The 20988-nt window shown below is 32.6% G+C and overlaps 3 protein-coding genes and 1 pseudogene across 4 annotated transcripts; 3 read left to right on the forward strand and 1 right to left on the reverse strand.

The window, feature by feature from the left end:
* The first annotated feature begins 7039 nt into the window (after positions 1-7039).
* LOC112490685 (uncharacterized) lies at positions 7040-9356 on the forward strand (annotated as a pseudogene).
* A 3876-nt stretch (positions 9357-13232) lies between these two features.
* Positions 13233-15699, forward strand: LOC107412510 (uncharacterized). The gene is made up of 3 exons (XM_016020285.4): positions 13233-13391; positions 13531-14920; positions 15439-15699. Exons 2-3 carry the CDS (start codon positions 13940-13942, stop codon positions 15484-15486), a joined length of 1029 nt encoding a protein of 342 aa, XP_015875771.3. The 5' UTR covers positions 13233-13391; positions 13531-13939; the 3' UTR covers positions 15487-15699.
* A 1721-nt stretch (positions 15700-17420) lies between these two features.
* Positions 17421-19245, forward strand: LOC107412515 (CRIB domain-containing protein RIC4). Of its 2 annotated transcripts, none has more exons than XM_016020291.4 (3): positions 17421-17653; positions 17758-17919; positions 18008-19245. In XM_016020291.4, the coding sequence occupies exons 1-3, from the start codon at positions 17527-17529 to the stop codon at positions 18247-18249; spliced, it is 531 nt and encodes a 176-aa protein (XP_015875777.2). In that variant the 5' UTR covers positions 17421-17526; the 3' UTR covers positions 18250-19245. The 2 variants fall into 2 exon arrangements, with proteins under 2 accessions (XP_015875777.2, XP_015875778.2); XM_016020292.4 differs by having other exon boundaries at positions 17423-17653; positions 18011-19245.
* On the reverse strand, positions 19038-20491 carry LOC107412513 (photosystem I reaction center subunit XI, chloroplastic). Its single transcript, XM_016020289.4, has 2 exons — positions 20202-20491; positions 19038-19672 (listed from the first exon to the last, which is right to left on the reverse strand). Exons 1-2 carry the CDS (start codon positions 20361-20363, stop codon positions 19181-19183), a joined length of 654 nt encoding a protein of 217 aa, XP_015875775.2. The 5' UTR covers positions 20364-20491; the 3' UTR covers positions 19038-19180.
* Positions 20492-20988: the final 497 nt, after the last annotated feature.

The raw sequence follows: 20988 nt of genomic DNA on the forward strand, positions 1-20988 counted from the left end.
TAATTTCGAGTTAAACGGGTCAATCTGAAAATGACATAATCAATAATTATGTTGAGCAAGTTAACCTTATTATGATCCGAATTCATTTATGATAAATCCAAACTCATTTATTCCATGTCCTTTTCAAGTCGTATTACCGTATCATGATCCAAATTGTCACCTCTAGTTAAGATATAATCATAACTTTTCTGAAAATTAAATTTTACAAAATAACACTCACTAGTTAATTACAGCTAAAAGAATCTTAAACAGGTTCTGAATATTAATTAAACATGGTCATAGTTACTTAATTGCATCTTCATATGTAACTGTATATTATTCTTCTCCTCCACTACCAAATACCACTTTCTTAACAGCATATTCTTAACAATCAAGCTTGTGCATGTATTTAACTACAATTCCAAAAAAGCCTTCCCCTAATTGCTTCTCTTCTTCATATTCAAATTCAAATTTGTTTTTATATATACTTTCCTGCATGACATTCTCCATCTTCACCCTACAAAAAAAAAAAAAAAATGACATTATAATTCAACAGAACATAATATGTTTGATTGCTAATTTCCAAGAGAAAAAATAAATAAATAAACGGTTTTTGGCACAGTTGCCCCCAACCCCATTTTACTTTTGCTCTGTTAGGCCAAGATCTATTTTCCGTTCATTAACTGTTAATCACTCATGCATGTGTGGTTGATCTGAACCCTATTTTTGTAGTAAAACCTTCATCCAAAAGAATGTTGCTGGTTTGATATCACAATGGACAACAGGAACTTCACAGTCATAGTGCAGCTAATCCAAGGCTTAGGTCAACATCAATGGCTACATTTAGTTTGTCCACAATATTCAGTGCTTGTCCATTTTCTTTCATTTTCTTTCCCTAATTCAATCCTCCTAGCTTCCATTGCATAGATACTCATAAACCAAAGCCAGAAAATCCATATTCTTGACGTCAATGCTGAAGCAAGATGTGATCAATCTAACAAGATTCTGGGTCTAACATTACTTAATGCCTCACATTCCGCCACAAAACTTTTCCAAGACCCAGTTATTTGCATGTTTAGGACCTTTACTGTGACTTTAGTTTCATCTCTGAGACATCCTTTGAATACTGATCCAAAGCTTCCATATCCTATCAAATTTGAGTCCATGAAATTCCCAATTGCATCATAGAGTTCATATGAAACGATTTGAAATTTCCCTTTTGTGCTTCAGAAGTATCTGCAATCCTTGCTTTACTTCTCTTAAGTGCAGCAGACAGAAAAGTAAAGCAAAGAGTGCTAAAGTTGCAGTTATAGCTATAACTACACAAACTATGATCATTCTTATTCTATGGCCTGAAGTATTAAGCTTCTTGTTCCCTTCCAAATGGGCACTAGAGGTATTTCCAAATACTTCACCTTCAGGAGCTTCTCCTTCTACTTGATTAAGAGATAGGTGCAAATACTTAAAAGCATGTAGTTTTTGAAGGTCTTTAGGAATGGAGCAAGAGAGATGGTTTAAGGACAAGTCTGGCATTCCCAGGTCTTTACTTATGAAGTAGTATTTGGAATAGGTACTGAGATTCTATTCTTGGTCATGAATAATCTCTCTAAGCTTTTACAGTACTTGATTGAGCTAGGCATATTACTAGACAAAAGATTCTTAAGAAGGTCAATAGTAACGACATTTTCTAGGATTCTGACTATCTTGAGGCAGAGGTCCACTTAGAAAGTTGTTTGACAGATTCAAAAAGGTGGTCAAGCTAGGGAGATAAAATGATTCTTTAGGAATGCTTCCATTGAGCTTGTTGTTGGACAAGTCCATTGAAAGCAGATTCTGGAAGTTCCCAAAAGAATAGGGCATGAAACATTTTATTGAAAACTAAGATAAAGATGATGTAACATTCCACACGGGCGAAATAAGTAAATGAGGATTTTTATTTCAAACAATGGCAAAATAAATGGGAATATATACATATATAGAAAAATTCTACGGTGCAGATCGGTTCACATGTGGACCACACCTAAACCGATATTTTTTGGAAAAAAACGTCGGCTTTTGCTGTGTTTGTGTACACAGTGTATACAATAAAGCCAACATTTTTTTTTAAAAAAATATATCGATTTAAATGTAGTTCGCACCGTAGAACTAATATATATATATATATATATATATATTTGGTTGATAATTTACAAAAATTTCTCAATCAATCTCACTTATTTTAAAAAAAATAAAAAGACAAATACTACAGGTATTATTTCGACCAAAAAACATGCTACATGAATCAAAGTTACCAATATATATATATATATATATATATATATTTTTATTGACATAATAATTTAAAATTATGTATAATGCCATGTTATTTTGGATGGGTTAATAAATAAAAACAAAAGAGATACATTTTTACCAATTTCTTTTTGGTTGCTACAATACATTTTTAGCATTGAACACATATTTTGTACATAACTATGATTGCTTGTGGACTACATTTATGTCACTGTTTTTGGTTTGGATGACATCTAATATTTACAGATTTTTTATACAAAAACTTATTGTCCTGTTTTTTTTTTTTTTTTAAGTCAAAAACTTATTGTTCAAACAAAATAAATAAATAATTATAGTTGCATATATTTTCCTATATTATTCGTAGTTTTTTCAAAAAAATAATAATATTGATAGAGTAATATGATAAATATATATATATATATATATATATATATACATTGGTATGGTAATTCTTTTTATAATTTTTTTGAGAAAATTGTTATTATCGTATCTTAAACTATGTCGGATCTTGCACAATACATCCAAAATATATATATATATATTTTTTATAACTTTACATCCCGAACTCATGAAAATTGTAAGAGTTTCCCTACAGTGCTAATTGAAGAGCCTACCTAGGAAGAGAGAGAGAAACAATAAAAATTAAAAATTAAAAAAGAAAAAACAGAACAAGACCAAAAAAAAAAAAAAAATTGATAACGTGCAAGCCTTTTAGGTGATTGAGGATGATTAGAAGAGAATGAAATGTTATGGGTGATTGAAGAATTGAAGAACAAAGAATGGAAATATATAAGAAGTAGTACGAAGGGCTCTATAATTTTTTTATTTTTTATTTTTTTTTAATGTTGTAATTACGAGCTATTTTTTACACAAATTTCCCTTTAGCTATTGCCTTCTTAAAACAAACCCGCTTATCTTGCAAACAACCACCTTAAACTATGAAAACTTACAAGTAACAACTAGGAACAAAACCCCACATTATCCTCATAAAATAAAAATAAAATTTATATTTTTTTAAAACTAAAATTTAAAATATTAAATACATTATCATTTTAGAGAAAGAGTTGAAAATTAAATATTATCAAATAAAGAAATACAAAAAAAAATGGACTTATAAATTTTATATTAATTATTTTGGTTTTTAAAATCTTTTACAAGTCTTGCTCTTTTTTTTCTTTTTTTTTTTTTGGTGAAAATATATGTATATAATATATATTTGTAGCCAAAAATTTTGTAAAATTTATTTATGTTCTTTTTATATTATTTTTAACTGATCATAATATCCTATTATTTATCAATTTAACCCAAAAAAAAAACTTATGTAATATGACATAATATATATTATAAATATGATGCTGGTATTTTTGTCCTTATAAATTATGTTTTTAATTTCAAAACTGACATTAGGTTGAATTTATAACAAACTACTTTAGTTAACATACTTTAGGGGTTATTTGTAACTATCAAATAGTTTAGAAGAGGTGTGAACGGCTCTATAAAAAAATATGTACTTTTTTGAATTTTTTTAGATATTGTAATTATGAGTTGTTTTTAAATTTATTAATTTCAAAAGCTATTTTAAATTTACAAAAAATATGGATTAATTTCATTCGCACCCTTTGAGATTTTGATTAATTCAAAATTCATCCCCAAGCTTCATGAAATTCAACTATAGCCTTTGGCGTTGTTATTATTATTCTTTTCGTTAAAGCTAACTAAAAAAATGTCTAATATGTAAATTCATATCGTTATCATTCTTTTCGTTATTGTTATCATTTTACCAGTTGCCATGGCATGTAGGATGCCACCTCACCAATTCTTTTTCCACCTCACTAATATTTTCCTTAAAAAAATTCTCACTCTCTCCTCTCTCCTGTTTTAATTTAGCCTGCATTTTCAAAATCTAAATAATTTGGAGTAAAACCTAATCCAAACTAAGTTAATCAATTTATGACAATTCAACCCAAACCATTTTTAGCTTTAAAACAAATCTATCCAAAGCAAATATGATCGGACTAGTTAGTCGATTTAGGCTTGGGGTTGAATCAGTTTTTTATTTAACTAATTTTAATTACATAATTTTAAAATTTTAACTCATATTCATATTTAAATTTTTATACTTTAACCCATATATTTTCATTGAAAAAATTAAATATTAATAAAATATAATATCCATTCGCATAAATAAAAAAAGTTTATATATATTATATTCTGCTTGAGGTGGATTGAGTTGGTTTTTATACCCCCAATCCCATATTCAAATCGAAACGACAATTTTTTAACAATTGTAATCCAAACTCATTTAATCTATATGAAAACCAACTCAAACCAAGCTGTTTTGGTTGGTCATTTGAGCAGGTTGGTTCTCTAACCTATCAATTTCATCTTCTTCTCGATGATCTAATGAACCAAACATGGCTTTCACCATTGCCAACAACACCATTGTCTGCAACCTCACATTATACTTTCTTCATCATCCAATATTTCTTAGGTTGTGGGTGGCTATCGGAGTTGGAGCGGGTGCTTGATGAGTAAAGAAGTTGCTGATGGGAATTGTTGATGAAAGAGCCATTTGAATGTTATTAGGGTTAGGGATGGTGTTTGTATTTTATGAAGTTGTAGAGATGGTGTTTACCGAAAATTATATGATATCTAGTTGTTGGAAAGCATGTAAAATTTGGTTGCGATATTGTTTATGTAAAATTTGGCTGTGGTATTGCTTTTTAGTATAGAATGGAGAAAGAAAAATATAAGTAAGCCAATTATATAAAATAAAAAATAAAAGGTTTAGCAAATCTGGATTACGATTTCTATTTTTTTCTTTTAATTCAAAATAAAAAAACTTTGCAGCACATTTAATTCAGGAATTTTTTTGTTTCAAGCATATTTGTGTGTGTGTGTGTGTGTGTGTTTGTGTGTAAATAGAAAGGGAAAAAAAAAACAAAAAACAAAAAAAAAAGCCAAAAAAAAAAAACAAAAAAAAACAAAAAAAAAACAAAAGAAACAAAAACAGAATATCGATACGGGATTGAGTAGAATTTTATGTGTCTGGCTTCATCTGGATCTAATGAATACTAATTTACATTTCAGTTTTTTGTTTTTTTTAATATCGATGTTTTTCTTTCTTTTTTTGTTAATTATATATTATGAGAAAATCATAATTATCACCTTAATATCTCTATCTAATTACAAATAGATATTTTGTTCGTTCTAAATTTTATATATATATATATATATATATATCTAATTAAAATTATCACAAAGTTAAAAAAAAATAACATTAATTAAAAATATAGCAAAAATATTTTAAAGTCTTCAAATCAAATATTGAGAAAAATAAATGAAAAAAAAAAACACAAAGGAATTTAAGGTAAATTCAACTCTACTAAGGGTTTAACAATAATTTTAGCTAACACGAAAGAAAAGGAGTAATTTGTCTCAAACGGTACATGAACGGCAAGTATAAAGTGATAAATTTTAAATTAACCCAAATGTTGAGAGTTAATGCAAATAAATATATATTAAATTAAATGAATAACAATAATTTAAGTAGCCACGGAAGAGAGAGAATAATGGCTATAAATGAATTTTAGGAAACCTAAAAAACTAATTTTGAATTAGACCAAACTTCAGAATTGCATATGAAATCAACCCTTTAATAAAAGTCTACTATTTATAACAAGAAAAAGGTGCAACGGACGAAGAACATGATGAAAGAGATCCTTGCATAAAAGGTTTTGACGATGAGTTCATCGCCCATGAGTTCTTCACTTGTCAGCCAGCCTACAATCTCATCCTGGTCTCCTCCCCCGGAAGGCACTATCAAAATTAATACAGATGATGCCTCTGTTGGAAGAGTTAATGCTAGCCTAATCATGAGGAACCATGCCGGGAATGTTGTTTTGAGAGTCCACGTCTCCAAGGAACCCATCCCTTTTCCAGAAGCCGCCGAAGCCGCAATAATTCTCAACGCGGTCCGACTAGCGCTCAGTGATGGCCACCTCAATATCTGTTGCTACAGTGATGCCAAAACCGTCGTGCAGCCTCTTAATGAGCCAGTTAAACATGCTTGTCATTGGTCCACAATGGCTCTCATTAAAAAGATTTTAGACCTTTGTTCGTGTTTTCATTGTATTACCTTCAAATGGACCCCAAGGATAAACAATAAGCTAGTTCACCTAGCCTCACGCTGGGGTCTTTCACGGGACCATTCTGGTCCCATCTCTCCATTTTTGATCTCTAAGCAGTTCGTAAATCTTTTGATCCAGGAAACTGGGTTCTCATCCACATCCTCACAGGGCATCTCTATCTTTGTAAGCTTGCCTTTTTTTCTTTTCGTTTATAAAACTTCCCCTTTCAGCAAAAAGATGAAAGAGATCGTATCTAGATTGACCCCATCATACAAAATATAATAATAATAATAATAATAAATACAGTATTTTCAAAATAATAATAATAAATAATAAAGTATACAAGTTATTGTACTTAAAAAATAAAAAAAAATAAAAAAAAAAGTACACAAGTGTTATGTTTTTTTTTCAGTTATAAGAGTAAACAAGTTTTGTAAAATATATTATACATAAAAATAAATACATACGTTAAATTTTACAACCCTGGTAAATTTTGGCTCAGGTGGGCAATAAATAATAAATATATTCCTTTCAATTTCTATTGCTTATCCTATAAAATTGATTTATCAGTATTATTATTATTAAAGTTGAATGTATATGGACATTATGACTAAACTATCCCCGAGGAAGACGCAGTTTAGAAAGTACTTCGTGGGTTGTTCTGTTCCCGTGGTTTTTTTTTTTTTTTAGCAGTATTTATTTATTTTTTGGCTCTGTTTCCAGTGGCAGAGTGTACTTAATTATGGAGAATATAAGCGAGGATTTACTGGGAGAGATATTGGGTAGAATAGCAGACAAAGATGCGGTGAGATGCAAGAGCGTATGCAAGTCATGGCACCGCATAATTTCAAAAGAATATTTCTTGCTGAGGTTTTGGCCAAAATCCCCTGTTGCTTGTTTCTACATCCGGACTCTGAAGCCTGAAGATCGGGGACCATTTAATTGGACCTTGGACAGGTGGGGATATATCAACCATCTTATTAGATCTGCTGATTTCCACGATACAAATTTTGTGTCTTTCGGAACAGGGCAATGGCATCGGCAATTATATGATGATGATGGTGAAGGGGATGGCGATGATTTTCTGCTCCTAGACTGTTGCAAGGCTTACAGCTTCTATTCAATTCAAGTCTTTCACAGTACAAGGTTTACAATCCCACCACAAAACAACAATCATATATTCCTAAATCCCATGCCCATCTGGAAAAAATTCATTTTTTAGCAGCTTTAGCTTTTGATCCCACCGAATCTCTTCATTACAGAGTTGTTCGGTTGAGTGATCCCCAACCCATCAGCAATTATAAGCTTGACATAAACAATATGCCACTTCATCCCAGTGATGTTCGGCCTATGATCGAAAATCTTGACATCATTGGACCTAACGCCTAGGTTGTTCTGGATTTGTTCTGTTCCGAAACAGAACGGTAGGTTCGATATCGTCTACAATTGGGTAACGTTTTTACATCGACCTCCATAATGTTTTGGAAACATTTCACTTACTTGGAAGGAGTATTGTATTGGATGGTAAGCGCATCTGAAATTTTATGCATTGACCTCAATAATGTCGTTCCTCAAACTCCAACTCAGATTGAACTCCCCAGTCGTAAAATAGAAATAGATGTAAGAGTACCTGGAATTGATCCTCTGCGCTTAACTACTGACCGCTCTGATATGTGTCCAGTTGGATGTTTTGGGGTGTCAATGAACCATCTTTATTATTGTAGACGTGAATCGGGTGCTTTCTGTGTTTGGTTTTATAACGATGATAATGATAATGGTGGTGAATCGTTGTGAAATTTCGTGTTTCCATCCGTAGTGTGGTACTTTTTCTTCGTGTTAGACTAAAATGTTGGTTTACTGATATATTATGGATTGAACCAATTGCTCTCAGTCCAAATGCTGATATCTTATTCATTGGAACTAATGAATCCATCTTAAGCTACCACTTTGAAACCAAACAACTCCAATTTGTGTACGGAAGACAACCGCTAGCATGGAATACTGTTACTGCTGTTGCTACTTGTTTCTTCCCTTTCTTTCTGCTACGCCCTTGCTTAGTACAATTTTGCAAGTTGGATGATGATGATGATGATGATGAAGTGACTACAGCCTCCACTGTAAGTTGTTGCCCTTTTCTTTCTTTTTAAACTCATAACTATGTTGTTTTTCATCCTTGGGAGAAAAGAGTGTTAAAAAAGCATCTAATCCAATTCCCATCCACCTTGATTATAGTTTAGCATGGTATTAGAACCCAAAATCTAGAATAACGAGCAGTAATGTTACCTAGCTTGATAGATGCAAATATATATACTAAATCCAGTTTCTAACCGCTTACAATAATATGAATCCCTATGCCTTTAGCCATGATGATAGGCTTGGGAATTTTATTTTCCTCAATGAGAATTTGATCAATTTATAGTTTATCTATTTTATTTGGAAAGATAATTTTTTAATATGCCTAAGTAATAAAGAAAAGGAAAATTGATGTTGTGGAACGCTAGCAAAATTGATTTTCTTGTGTTAAATTTTCATATGCAATTTTTGTGTTTCAATTTTTATGTTTTGCAATCTATCCTTAATATGTTTTCATTTTTAACCTGTTGTTAAAAGAACAAAGCTCCTGAGGGTGGTGAGATTTTAAGTACGGATACTGCATCATTTACTCAGATAAACGGTGAAGATCAAGTGAATAACCGAGCTGCTTGATAAGAGGGCAAGAGTGGCTGGCTACATTTTAAAATATTTTACTATTTCTAGTTTATGACTAAATTATTACTATTGTTATTATTATTTTTTTTTTTAATACCAATCAAAGTATGGAAAAGATTGTTAATTTATTTATGAGGTTGCTGCTACTGGTAGCACTACTTCTTGTCATGTGCAAATTGCTATAAAATATAGCAATAAAAATATTTGTACTTCATTTCCTATAAATAAGACATTCATATAAATTGCTTACTTGAGGTAACAGGTAGATTTTTGGAATACGTGTAATTATAGAGGCAGAAGAAACACCTTCATATATAATTATTTAGAATGATACCAAATCACAGAAAACGAATTATAATGATAGGGCCCTACTAATGAACCGCTGTTTGCATAACTTTTACAGCAAAAAGGCGGTGGTCGGTAATAATTTGGAAAAAAATACTGACACAATTATTGAAACAAATTCAAACACAAAGTAAACCCACTCACCCCCACGAAGGAGAAAATCTTGGTACACCCCAAATCATTATATGCCATGTGTAAAAATTTGCCACATTACATACCATCTCAATTTTTTTTTTTTTTAATCTTCTTAAAAAAGGTAAATATCTTCGTGTGCCAGGTTTCTGCACCCCTTCTTCCTTGGGCTTGGGTTTTTGGCTTCTAACTCTACCTTTTTCATCTCCATTATCAACAAGAGCTTGAAGATGAACATCTCACTCCAAGATAAACATGCATGCTGTTCTTATATTTTTCTTCCAAGAAAATACTATTCATAACCATCAGAAACTCAACCTTGGCTTGTGATACTTCTCCCACAAATTAGGAACACGGCTCCAGATCTACTGTCAATGGCTTATCCATCACTACCACAGCTTTGAAATATGTTAGGTAATTGTTTATAATATTTAGATCAGCGATTATGATGGCTGAAGTATTTAGTGCAGTGACGATGTCGTACAAGTAGAGGGTTAGTTTTTCTAGCTTAAATTCAAAGAAAATGAAGAAGTTAGGAGCCATGGAAGATAGCCCTACCATGAAAGAGGAAACAGAAGCCATAGCCCTAGGAAGAAAAAAGGGTGTGCGTGTAACAGGATTTCTTTTTCAAAATCCAAAAATTGCACAAAAAAAAAAAAAAAAGAACACTAAAATGCTAAGTTGATGTAGCAAATTTTTTGCACATGGCATACGATGACATGGAGTGGTAGCAGCTGACCTAGTACCGTGTCAATGAAGATTTTCTCCACATAGTTATCTCTTGGTTACAAGTGCTTTAGGTACATCTGCCATTTATTGGGACCAAAAAAAAAAAAGCACTCTTCGCCTCTAGGCACTAATGGTGGGGTGGGGATCTGGGTCATCTCAGTATTGGAGAGTTGACGAACATTGAAGCCAACCCCCAGCTAGAAAAAACAGGACAGTTTGGTTGGTACGTTGCTAGGTTTTGCCCACTTTTTTCCACCCTTTCAAATAAGATCCAGCACCTACCATGCTTAAGTAGGCTTTTGATCTGGTTAATTCCATGTATTGCTTGAAGCCTATGAGTCTCATATGAAAGTTTAAGTGCTTAACCAAATTCTCAAATTAATAATGATGAAAATGAGCTAAACCAACCGCCAAACTTGGCATTAGAGGAAAGAAAAGAAAATAAAAAAGTATATTTGAGCCTCACCGGTTCAGATATTTATTGAACATGTTATGAAACCGAATTATTGATGATTGGAAGTACTGACAGTTAGCCGCCTGATCCAGTTAGTCTTATTGCATAATATTTAACCAATAATTAAGCTCCAAAAAACCAAATCAGGTGTATATTATTAATCCCCACAATAAGATGATCATCTTATTATTTATCAATTTAACTAAAAAAAAAAAAAACTTATGTAATATGACATAATATATATTATAAATATGATGCTGGTATTTTTGTCCTTAGAATTTATGGTTTTAATTTCAATATTGACATTAGGTCGAATTTATAACAAACTACTATATTTTACATACTTTAGGGGTTATTTATAACTATCAAATAGTTTAGAATAGGTGTGAAGGGCTCTATAAAAATATGTACTTTTTTGAATTTTTTTAAAATATTGTAATGATGAGTTGTTTTTAAATTTATTGATTTGAAAAGCTATTTTATATTTACTAAAGATATGGATTAATTTCATTCGCACCCTTTGAGATTTTGATTAATTCAAAGTTCATCCTCTATTATGTTGATTTGTGAATTCTATTCATCATCCAAACAAAAATAATAATAATAATGATAATAATAATTAAGTTATATATAAAAAAAAATAATAAAAAAGCTTATATATAAAATACATATATAATTATTTAAATTATATATATTCTGTTTGAGTTGTTTTGGGTTGGTTTTTACACCCCCAATCCCATATTCGAATCAAAACGACAGTTTTTTAACAATCGTAATCCAAACTAACTTAATCTATATGAAAACCAGCCCAAACCAAACTTTTATGGTTAGTCATTTGAGCAGGTTGGTTCTCTAACCCATCAATTTCGTCTTCTTCTCGATCATCTAATTAACCAAGTATGGCTCTCCCCATTGCCAACAACTCTATTGTCTGCAACCTCACATTATGCTTTCTTCATCATCCAATATTTCTTAGGGTATGGGTGGCTATCGGAGTTGGAATGGGTGGTTGATGAGTAAAGAAGTCGTTGATGGGAATGGTTGATGAAAGGGCCATTTGAATGTTATTAGGGTGAGGGATGGTGTTTGTATTTTACTGAAGTTGTAGAGATGGTGTTTACCGAAAATTATATGATATCTAGTTTTTTTTTTTTTTTTTTTTTTTTTTTGCAGCATGTGTGTGTGTGTGTGTGTGTGTAAACAGAAAAAAATAAAAATGAAAATGAAAAAAGGCGATTGAGAAGGATTTTATGTAACTGGTTTCATCAGGATCTTGTGAATACTAATTTACATTTTAGTTTTTTTTTTTTTTTTAATATCAATATTTTTCTTTCGTTTTTTGTTAATTATATTATGAGAAAATCATTGTTATCACCTTAATATCTTTATCTAATTACAAATAGATATTTTGTTCGTTTAATATATATATCTAATTAAAATTATCACAAAGTTAAAAAAAAATAACATTAATTAAAAATATAGCAAAAATATTTTAAAGTCTTCAAATTAAATATTGAGAAAAATAAAAGGGAAAAAAAAAAAAAGGAATTTAAGGTCAATTCAACTCTACAAAGGGTGTAAAAATAACGTTAGCTAACACGTAAGAAAAGAAGTAATTTGTCTCAAAAGGTACATGGACGGCAAGTGGAAAGTAATAAATTTTAAATTAACCCAAATTTTGAGAGTTACAGATGAAATTAACCTTTCTTTTTTCTTTTTTTTCTTCTTCTTCTTCTGAAAAAGGTATTGTATTAAAAAAAAAAAAAAAAAAAGACAACCATACATAAATACGCTGCCAGAAAATCAGCATACATAATATATTAACCTTAAATATATTATGATGCAAATAAATATATATTAAACTAAGGGTATAAAGAGTAATAAGTCTTAAAAAAAGGCAAGGGGAAAGTGATAAATTTTAAATTAACCCAAATTTTGAGAGTTAATGCAAATAAATATATATTAAATTAAATGAAGAGAGAGAATAATGGCTGTAAACGAATTTTCTGAAAAACTAATTTTGAATTAGACCAAAGTTAGAATTTCATATGAAAATTAACCCTTTAATAAAAGTATACTATTTATAACAAGAAAAAGGTGGAACCGACGAAGCGTGCTAGCCCGCGCCTCTGGTGCGCGCGTTCGAATCATTTGGGTGGCCTAAAAAAAAAAAAAAAAAAAGGTGGAACGGACGAAGTACATGATGAAAGAGATCTTAACTGGATTGACCCCATCATACAAAATATAATAATAATAATAATAATGTATTTTTCAAAATAATAATTATAAATGATAAGGTATACAAGTTTTATTGTGCTCAAGTAAAAAAAATATATATACCAGTTTTATTTTTTATCAGTAATAAAAGTAAACAGGTTTTGTAAAATATATTGTACATAAAAATAAATAAATATATTAAATTTTACAACCCTAATAAATTTTGGCTCACGTGGGCAATAAATATATTCCTTTTCAATTTCTAATGTTCATTCTATAAAATTGATTTATTATTATTATTAAAGTTGGATCTGAAGCAGTACATGGGCATTATGACTAAACTACGCCCGACGCCACTGTAAAATTGATTTATAGGGTTTGTGTTCCGGGTGGACGAAGCTTAGAAGGTACTTCGTGTGTTGCTCTGTTCCACTGGTTTTTTTTTTTTTTTTTTTTCTGCTCTGGTCTTGTTGTACTTTTTTTGCTCTTTTCCGGTAGTATTTTTTATTTATTTTTTTTTTTTTGGGGCTCTGTTTCCGGTGGCAGAGTGTGCTCAATTATGGAGAATATAAGCGAGGATTGATTGGGAGAGATATTGGGTAGAATAGCAGACAAAGATGCAGTGAGATGCAAGAGTGTATGCAAGTCATGGCACCGCATAATTTCAAAAGAATATTTCTTGCTGAGGTTTTGGCCAAAATCCCCTGTTGCTGGTTTCTACATCCGAACTCTGAAGCCTGCAGATAAGGGACCATTTAATTGGACCTTGGATAGATGGGGATATATCAACCATCTTATTAGATCTGCTGATTTTCACAATACAAATTTTGTGTCTTTCGGAACAGGGCAGTGGAATCGACAATTATATGATGATGATGGTGATGGCGATGATTTTCTGCTACTAGACTGTTGCAATGGCTTACAGCTTCTATTCAATTCAAGTCTTTCACAGTATATGGTTTACAATCCCACCACAAAACAACAATCATACATTACTAAAGCGCGTGCCCATCTGGAAAAATCTCATTTTTTGGCAGCTTTAGCTTTTGATCCCACCGAATCTCTTCATTACAGAGTTGTTCGGTTGAGTGATCCCCAACCCATCAGCGATTATAAGCTTGACTTAAATAATATACCACTTCACGCCAGCGATGTTCGGCCTATGATCGAAAATCTTGACCACATTGGACCTAACGCCTCGGTTGTTCTGGACTTGTTCTGTTCCGAAACAACACGGTGGGTTCGATATCGTCTACAATTGGGTGACGTTTTTACATCGACCTCCATAATGTTTTGGAGACATTTCACTTACTTGGGAGGAGTATTGTATTGGATGGTAAGCTCATCAAAAATTTTATGCATTGACCTCAATAATGTCGTTCCTCATACTCAAACTCCAACTCAGATTGACCTCCCCAGTCGTAAAATAGAAGCAGACGTCAGTGTACCTGGAATTGATCCTCTGCGCTTAACTACTGACCGCTCTGATATGTGTCCGGTTGGATGTTTTGGGGTGTCAATGAACCATCTTTATTATTGTAGACGTGAATCGGGTGCTTTCTGTGTTTGGTTTTATAACGATGATAATGAGTATGGTGGTGAATGGGTTGTGAAATTTCGTGTTTCCATCCGTAGTGTGGTACTTTTTCTTCGTGTTAGACTAAAATGTTGGTTTACTGATGTATTATGGATTGAACCAATTGCTCTCAGTCCAAATGCTGATATCTTATTCATTGGAACTAATGAATCCATCTTAAGCTACCACTTTGAAACCAAACAACTCCAATTTGTGTACGGAAGACAACCGCTAGCATGGAATACTGATACTGCTGTTGCTACTTGTTTCTTCCCTTTCTTTCTGCTACGCCCTTGCTTAGTACAATTTTGCAAGTTGGATGATGATGATGATGATGATGAGGTGACTACTGCCTCCACTGTAAGTTGTTGACCTTTTCTTTCTTATTAAACTCGTATCTATGTTGTTTTTCATCCTTGGGAGAAAAGAGTTTTAAAAAGCATCTAATCCAATTCCCATCCACCTTGATTGTAGTTTAACATGGTATTAGAACCCAACATCTGGATACCTAGGTTCAAGTTACATGCAAGACTACAAGTGAGCAGTAATGTCACCTAGCTTGATAGATGCAAATACTAAATCCAGTTTCTAACCGCTTACAATAATATGAATCCCTATGCCTTTAGCCATGATGATAGGTTTGGGAATTTTATTTTCCTCAATGAGAATTTGATCAATTTATAGTTTATCTATTTTATTTGGAAAGATTTTTTTTAGTATGCCTAAGCAATAAAGAAAAAGAAAAATTGATGTTGTGGACTGCTAGCTAAATTGATTTTCTCTTGTGTTAAATTTTCATATGCAATTTTTGTGTTTCAATTTTTATGTTTTGCAATCTATCCTTAATATGTTTTCATTTTTAACCTGTTGTTAAACAGAACAAAGCTTCTGACGGTGGTGAGATTTTAAGTACCGATACTCCATGATTTACTCAGATAAATGCTGAAGATCAAGTGAATAACCAAGCTGCTCGATAAGAAGACAATCAAAGTATGGAAAAGGTTGTTAATTTATTTATGAGGTTGCTGCTACTGCTAGCACTACTTCTTGTCATGTGCAAATTGCTATAAAATATAGCAATAAAAATATATTTGTACTTCATTTCCAATAAATAAGAAGACATTCATATCAATTGCTTACTTGAAGTAACAGGTAGATTTTTGGAATACGTTTAATTATAGAGGCAGAAGAAACACCTTCATATATAATTATTTAAAATAATTACCAAATAACAGAAAACGAATTATAATGGTAGGGCCCTACTAATGAACCGCTGTTTGCATAACTTTTACAGCAAAAAGGCAGTGGTCAGTAATAATTTGGAAAAAATATTCATGACACAATTATTGAAACAAATTCAAACACGAAGTATACCCACCCACCTCCACGAAGACATATTTATATGTCTTGGTTACAACTTACAAGTGCTTTAGGTACATCTGCAATTTAATGGGACACATTAAAATAATTAATTAATTAATTAATTAAAAAAAAAAAAAAAAAAAAAAAAAAAAAAAGAAGACTCTTAGCAAAATGTAGTGCTCTAAGCACTAATGGTGGGGTGGGGATCTGTGTCATCTTAGTATTTGAGAGTTGACAAATATTGAAGCCAACCCGCAGCTAGAAAGAACAGGACAGTTTGGTTGGTAGTTTCCTAGGTTTTGCCCACTTTTTTTCCACCCTTTCAAATAAGATACGGCACCTACCATCCTTAAGTAGGCTTTTGATCCGGTTAATTCCATGTATTGCTTGAAGCCTATCAGTCTCATATGAAAGTTTAAGTGATTAACCAAATTCTCAAATTAATAATGATGAAAATGAGCTAAACCAACCGCCAAACTTGGCATTAGAGGAAAGAAAAGAAAATAAAAAAGTATATTTGAGCCTCATCGGTTTAGATAATTATTGAACATGTTACGAAATCGAATTATTGATGATTAGAAATACTAAAAGTTAGCCTTCTGATCCAATTAGTCTCATTGCATGAATTTCCAATATTTAACCATTAATTAAGCTCCAAAAAACCAAATCAGGTGTATTTTATTAATCCCCCAATAAGATGATCATCTTATGAAGGCCTCCTACTAAAACCAGCTCTTTGCCAACCTCAAGTTTGTTGGGATTTATCTTAAAATTTCAGGAAGAGAAGTGGGCCCACAATCTGTACAGTGATTGTTTGTTTATTTTTTATTCACTATTCAGCCCTTTTAGTCATCAATCTAATTCAACATCTTTAATTTTCTCAAACAAATCTTATCGAGAATTTGTTTATATTCTTCCAATCAATCATGTTTTCGCTTCTTTAAAATTCAAGAAATACCCACAAAATTTGCTCTATAGAACCATTGAGCTCGAGTTTTAACACCGTCCAAAGGTCGCTTAAGAAATACTACTAGAAGGTAGAGTCCAAACTAAGTAAACAAAAAAACAAAGTTAGAAAAAGAAAGAAAAAGAAAGTAAGAAAACATATATGCGTAAGTGGAAGTAATGGCTTTCTCTACAAGAGAGGTTAGTGAGGGAAGGTGGTCACAGGCATAGGAGAGACTTGAAGCGGAAAAAGTCTATTTCTTCTTCGTGTGATGGACAGGGCAATTTGAACTTAAAAAGTTGTTTAACTAACATTCTTGGTACATCAAAGTACGTCCAAAACAAATACATGGGTCTAGGATTTTATTTGATTATAATAAAGTTTGTGATTTTGAAAGCTAATTAATGTTTGATATTTACGTCCAAACATACCCATCATCAGTTGGAGAGGCTCTACCAAACAGACTTATCATATATGTAGACTTGGCTTTTGATTTTATTTGTATATACGTAAAATTATAGTAACTTGGGAATAAAGCTAGTTCTATTACCTAATATAACAAACCAAAACCATTCCCAAGTTTTGCATTTATTCAACCACCAATTTCTCTCTGCCTCTGTGTCTGTTTTTTTCTCTGCTTCCGAGTTTTGATGAAGAAATGAGAGAAAGAATGGAAAGGCTTGTTCTTCTTCCTTTCTCTGTCGGTTGTATCTCTGAATCTAGTGTTGCTGTAGGTCTACAGCAGCCAAGAAGATCGAAATCGGACACAAATCCTTCTCCAATAAGTCTCTCTCTATTTCTCTCTTCTCTATAGAGATGCTAACACTCCATGTCTTTTACTATACCTCTAACTTGTTTTTGTTCTTAATCTTTTGTTATGTCTGTGAAGGAACTAGACATGTGGAAGAGGAAGAAGTAGACGATGACAATGAGAGCTTATCAGGTGAAAGCATGAAGAACTCATTTAGGTCCATGGGACTTCCAAAGCCAAACATATCCAATGGAATCAATAAATTGTTCAAAGGCTTCAAGAACATCTCTCAGATGTTTGGTAAGTTTCATTTCAACAAAAAAAACGTAGATGACAATTGGTCGAACCGCTTTAACATTGCTGATCAAATTGAGTATTTTTCTGACAGTAGAAAAGGAAGAGATGGAGATGGAAATGGAAATGGAAATGGAGATAGGATGTCCAACAGATGTGAAGCATGTGACACACATAGGATGGGATGGTTCTTCAACAAACGATCCCATGCAAGGCTGGGGAAACCTCATGTCTCCGGATTTGCTCTCTGTTCCGTCTGTTCCATGGACAAAGTTCAACCTCTCTCCGGCTGCACAAGCTGATCAACCCCCTCTTGTTCATGGTTCGGCTTCTTAATTCAGTTTTCTTAAGAAGATAATGGCTCTGGCTCTATTGCTGATTAAAAAAAAAATGGCCATATTTAATTGTATCTAATTCATTAAGCTCTCTTTTTCCCTCTTTCTTTTGCTTTATAAATATACTCTATGGTGTATGTTTTAAGTTTTTAATGTTGTGAATACCGTTGCTTTTGTAACTTTATGGCATCATGGATTTACATTTGGATTTGATATAATTATCAAATTATGTGGTATTGTGAATAAATAGGTTGAAACTCTACCCCTGGATAAAAGTCCTTACTAATCCAATTATGCTATACAAATACTCATGCTAATTCCATGAATGATATTGCTGGAAAATGTAGAACAATGTTATATGATCATTTAGATAAACCAAAGAAGTTGCTATGTCTTTAATAAAGTTGCTTAAGAAATCAAGAAAGAAACTTGTCAACAGGAAAAATAAATAAATAAATATATAGCATAATTAGATTAGTGAGGACTTTTGTACTGGCCTCAGCCCCTCAATAGTGATCTCAAATGAATGTCCAATAAAAGGCTAGGGGTTTATTTCCTTAGTTGCCAAGCAAAAAATAGATAACGATTATTAGCCCGACCATAAAAATAAAAAATAAAAAAAAATACCATTATCTTTGACCAGCTTTAAGACAATGGAATTTTTCAGTTTTCACCAACCGTAACCAATAAATCAAATACCCAAAACCTAAAAATAAAACATAAGAAAATTTGTTTTTGTCCCAGAAGGTGTTAAATAACCCAAAACAAACTTAAAAATAGCAGAGACAATTAACACGGAAGTCCAAACTTAAAAGTTGCATTAGTTACTAAAAAGTCGTCAACATCAAATATACAAATTTTCATTTCCTTCACAGAATAACAAAATACATCATATGAATATGGGGAGGCAAAGATGAACAAAAAAGCCACATCTATTTGAAGTAGTAGGGAAGGTCTAGAACATAGAGGAGGAAGTAGGCCCAAATGACACCAGAAATTCCCCCGAAAAAGAATCCACCGCTGAACTTGGACCATCCGTCGGCCGTTAGCAGTTGGTCGGGCTCCTTCTTCCTCCCGGTTAGGGTTAAAGAGGGAGCAATGGATGGCTCCCCTTCATTGAAGGATGCAACTCCATACATTGTCAAGCAAATGCTAAGAATAACAACAAGACCAGCAGCAGCCAATGAGCCTGCTCCTCCAGCATAAGGTGTGTTCCTCAAAGGACCAGTCTTGACAAATGGACCCACAAGGAGAAATCCATGGGCCAAACCCACCTCAATACCCCTCAGAAGTGGGCTGACTGCTGTCCTGTAGGCTGGGAGGTTGGAGAGGTACCAAGCAATCAAGGGGCTTGATGTTACTGGAGTCTCCAAGCTTCCAATGAATGGATCACCATTGATAGGTTGAATCACTTGGAAAGTTGGCTGCAATATCAATCAAATGAAACAACCAAAAAAGTAGATTATATATCACTTGAAAATAAAAACCAAAAGGTATTTACAAAAAACAGAGAAACCACCGAAGTTTCATGTAACTTGTAGAAGTATTAGTAACTTATAGGGTTGAAATTTCAAGGTTTATGTGTATCTAGAACCAGTGGTTTCTTCTCTGCTGTGTGCTTCTTAGATCAAGCTTTATTCCTTCATTCATCTACTGAAGATATAAATTCAAGCTAAGCTTGAATGACCCATATCCAACAACAGACATAAACACATATGTAAGGGGAACAGAAAATTTGAGATCCCCAACTCTGTAGAAATCGAAATGAGTTTTTTTTTCATCTATATCTATTAGACATCCTTTAAAATTTGATCTCAAGTTTAAAATGCTTATAATGGTACTTTTAATCATATAATACCCTGGTTTTGACACCCCATACATACAAACATAGATACACACATATATACATATACCTAAATATGTTAAGCATTGTGTAGTGGAGAGAGAGCTAACCTTTTCAGGTTGGATGGCTTTGATGGTGAAGGAAGACCGTCTTCTGGAGGGCAAAAGCCTAAGTGGAGAGGCAGAGAGGCCTTTGGGTGAGAGCAAAGCTCTTGTGACTGGGGAAGTGAAGCTGGATTTGAGCTGGCTAGCCATTGGAGATGCAGTTGCCATGGCTTTGCTGTGTCTGAATGAGCAATAATAGTTGTTGGAAACAAAGCGTGGAAATGGAAGAGAGTGAAGTGAGATTATAGTGAGCCATGGAACTGTGTTACAGAGATTGTGGTCGTTAGGGGTCCCTCGGATTTCATTGGATCATATGTGTTACGAAACCTTATCCCTTATCCACCCATTTCTGTTTCTTTCCTTACAAACGTGGAAATGGGTTAATGGGTCAATGGGTCGGATCAAGTTTGTTGGGCTCGACTCTCTCTCACATTTGATGGATGCTATGGTGTGGGTCTGTTTTCTTCTTTTCGGTGCTTTTGACAATTTCTCAGTCAAACAACGTTATAACTTGCAAAAATTCTCAGCCGAAAAGGAAAACAAATACTAAAACGAAACCTATAATGAGTAACTAACGTGTGAAATTAAAACCTCATTTTCTTACAAGTGTGAAAACACGTACTAGTTCACGAGCATATTTCAAGGTAAACTTTGATTAGAGACCAATTCCTGCAACACAATTCAAATGCGGTACTATTTGGTAAAAATCCAATCCATTTGCTATATTAGAAATGTCACGTTACCAAATAGGGTGTTTAGCATTTCTTGGCAAACAAGAATTTGCATGGCAAGG

This window comes from Ziziphus jujuba, chromosome 10 (assembly GCF_031755915.1).
Source record: "Ziziphus jujuba cultivar Dongzao chromosome 10, ASM3175591v1".
Classification (NCBI taxonomy): domain Eukaryota; kingdom Viridiplantae; phylum Streptophyta; class Magnoliopsida; order Rosales; family Rhamnaceae; genus Ziziphus; species Ziziphus jujuba.

Coding starts and splice junctions, on each gene's coding strand:
- LOC107412513 (XM_016020289.4), bottom strand. CDS start 20,363: ATGGCAACTGCATCTCCAATGGCTAGCCAGCTCAAATCCAGCTTCACT. Junction 19,673..20,201: donor AAGCCATCCAACCTGAAAAG/GTTAGCTCTCTC, acceptor TTGATATTGCAG/CCAACTTTCCAAGTGATTCA.
- LOC107412515 (XM_016020291.4), top strand. CDS start 17,527: ATGAGAGAAAGAATGGAAAGGCTTGTTCTTCTTCCTTTCTCTGTCGGT. Junction 17,654..17,757: donor CACAAATCCTTCTCCAATAA/GTCTCTCTCTAT, acceptor ATGTCTGTGAAG/GAACTAGACATGTGGAAGAG. Junction 17,920..18,007: donor GAACATCTCTCAGATGTTTG/GTAAGTTTCATT, acceptor TTTTTCTGACAG/TAGAAAAGGAAGAGATGGAG.
- LOC107412510 (XM_016020285.4), top strand. CDS start 13,940: ATGGTTTACAATCCCACCACAAAACAACAATCATACATTACTAAAGCG. Junction 14,921..15,438: donor AGGTGACTACTGCCTCCACT/GTAAGTTGTTGA, acceptor GTTGTTAAACAG/AACAAAGCTTCTGACGGTGG.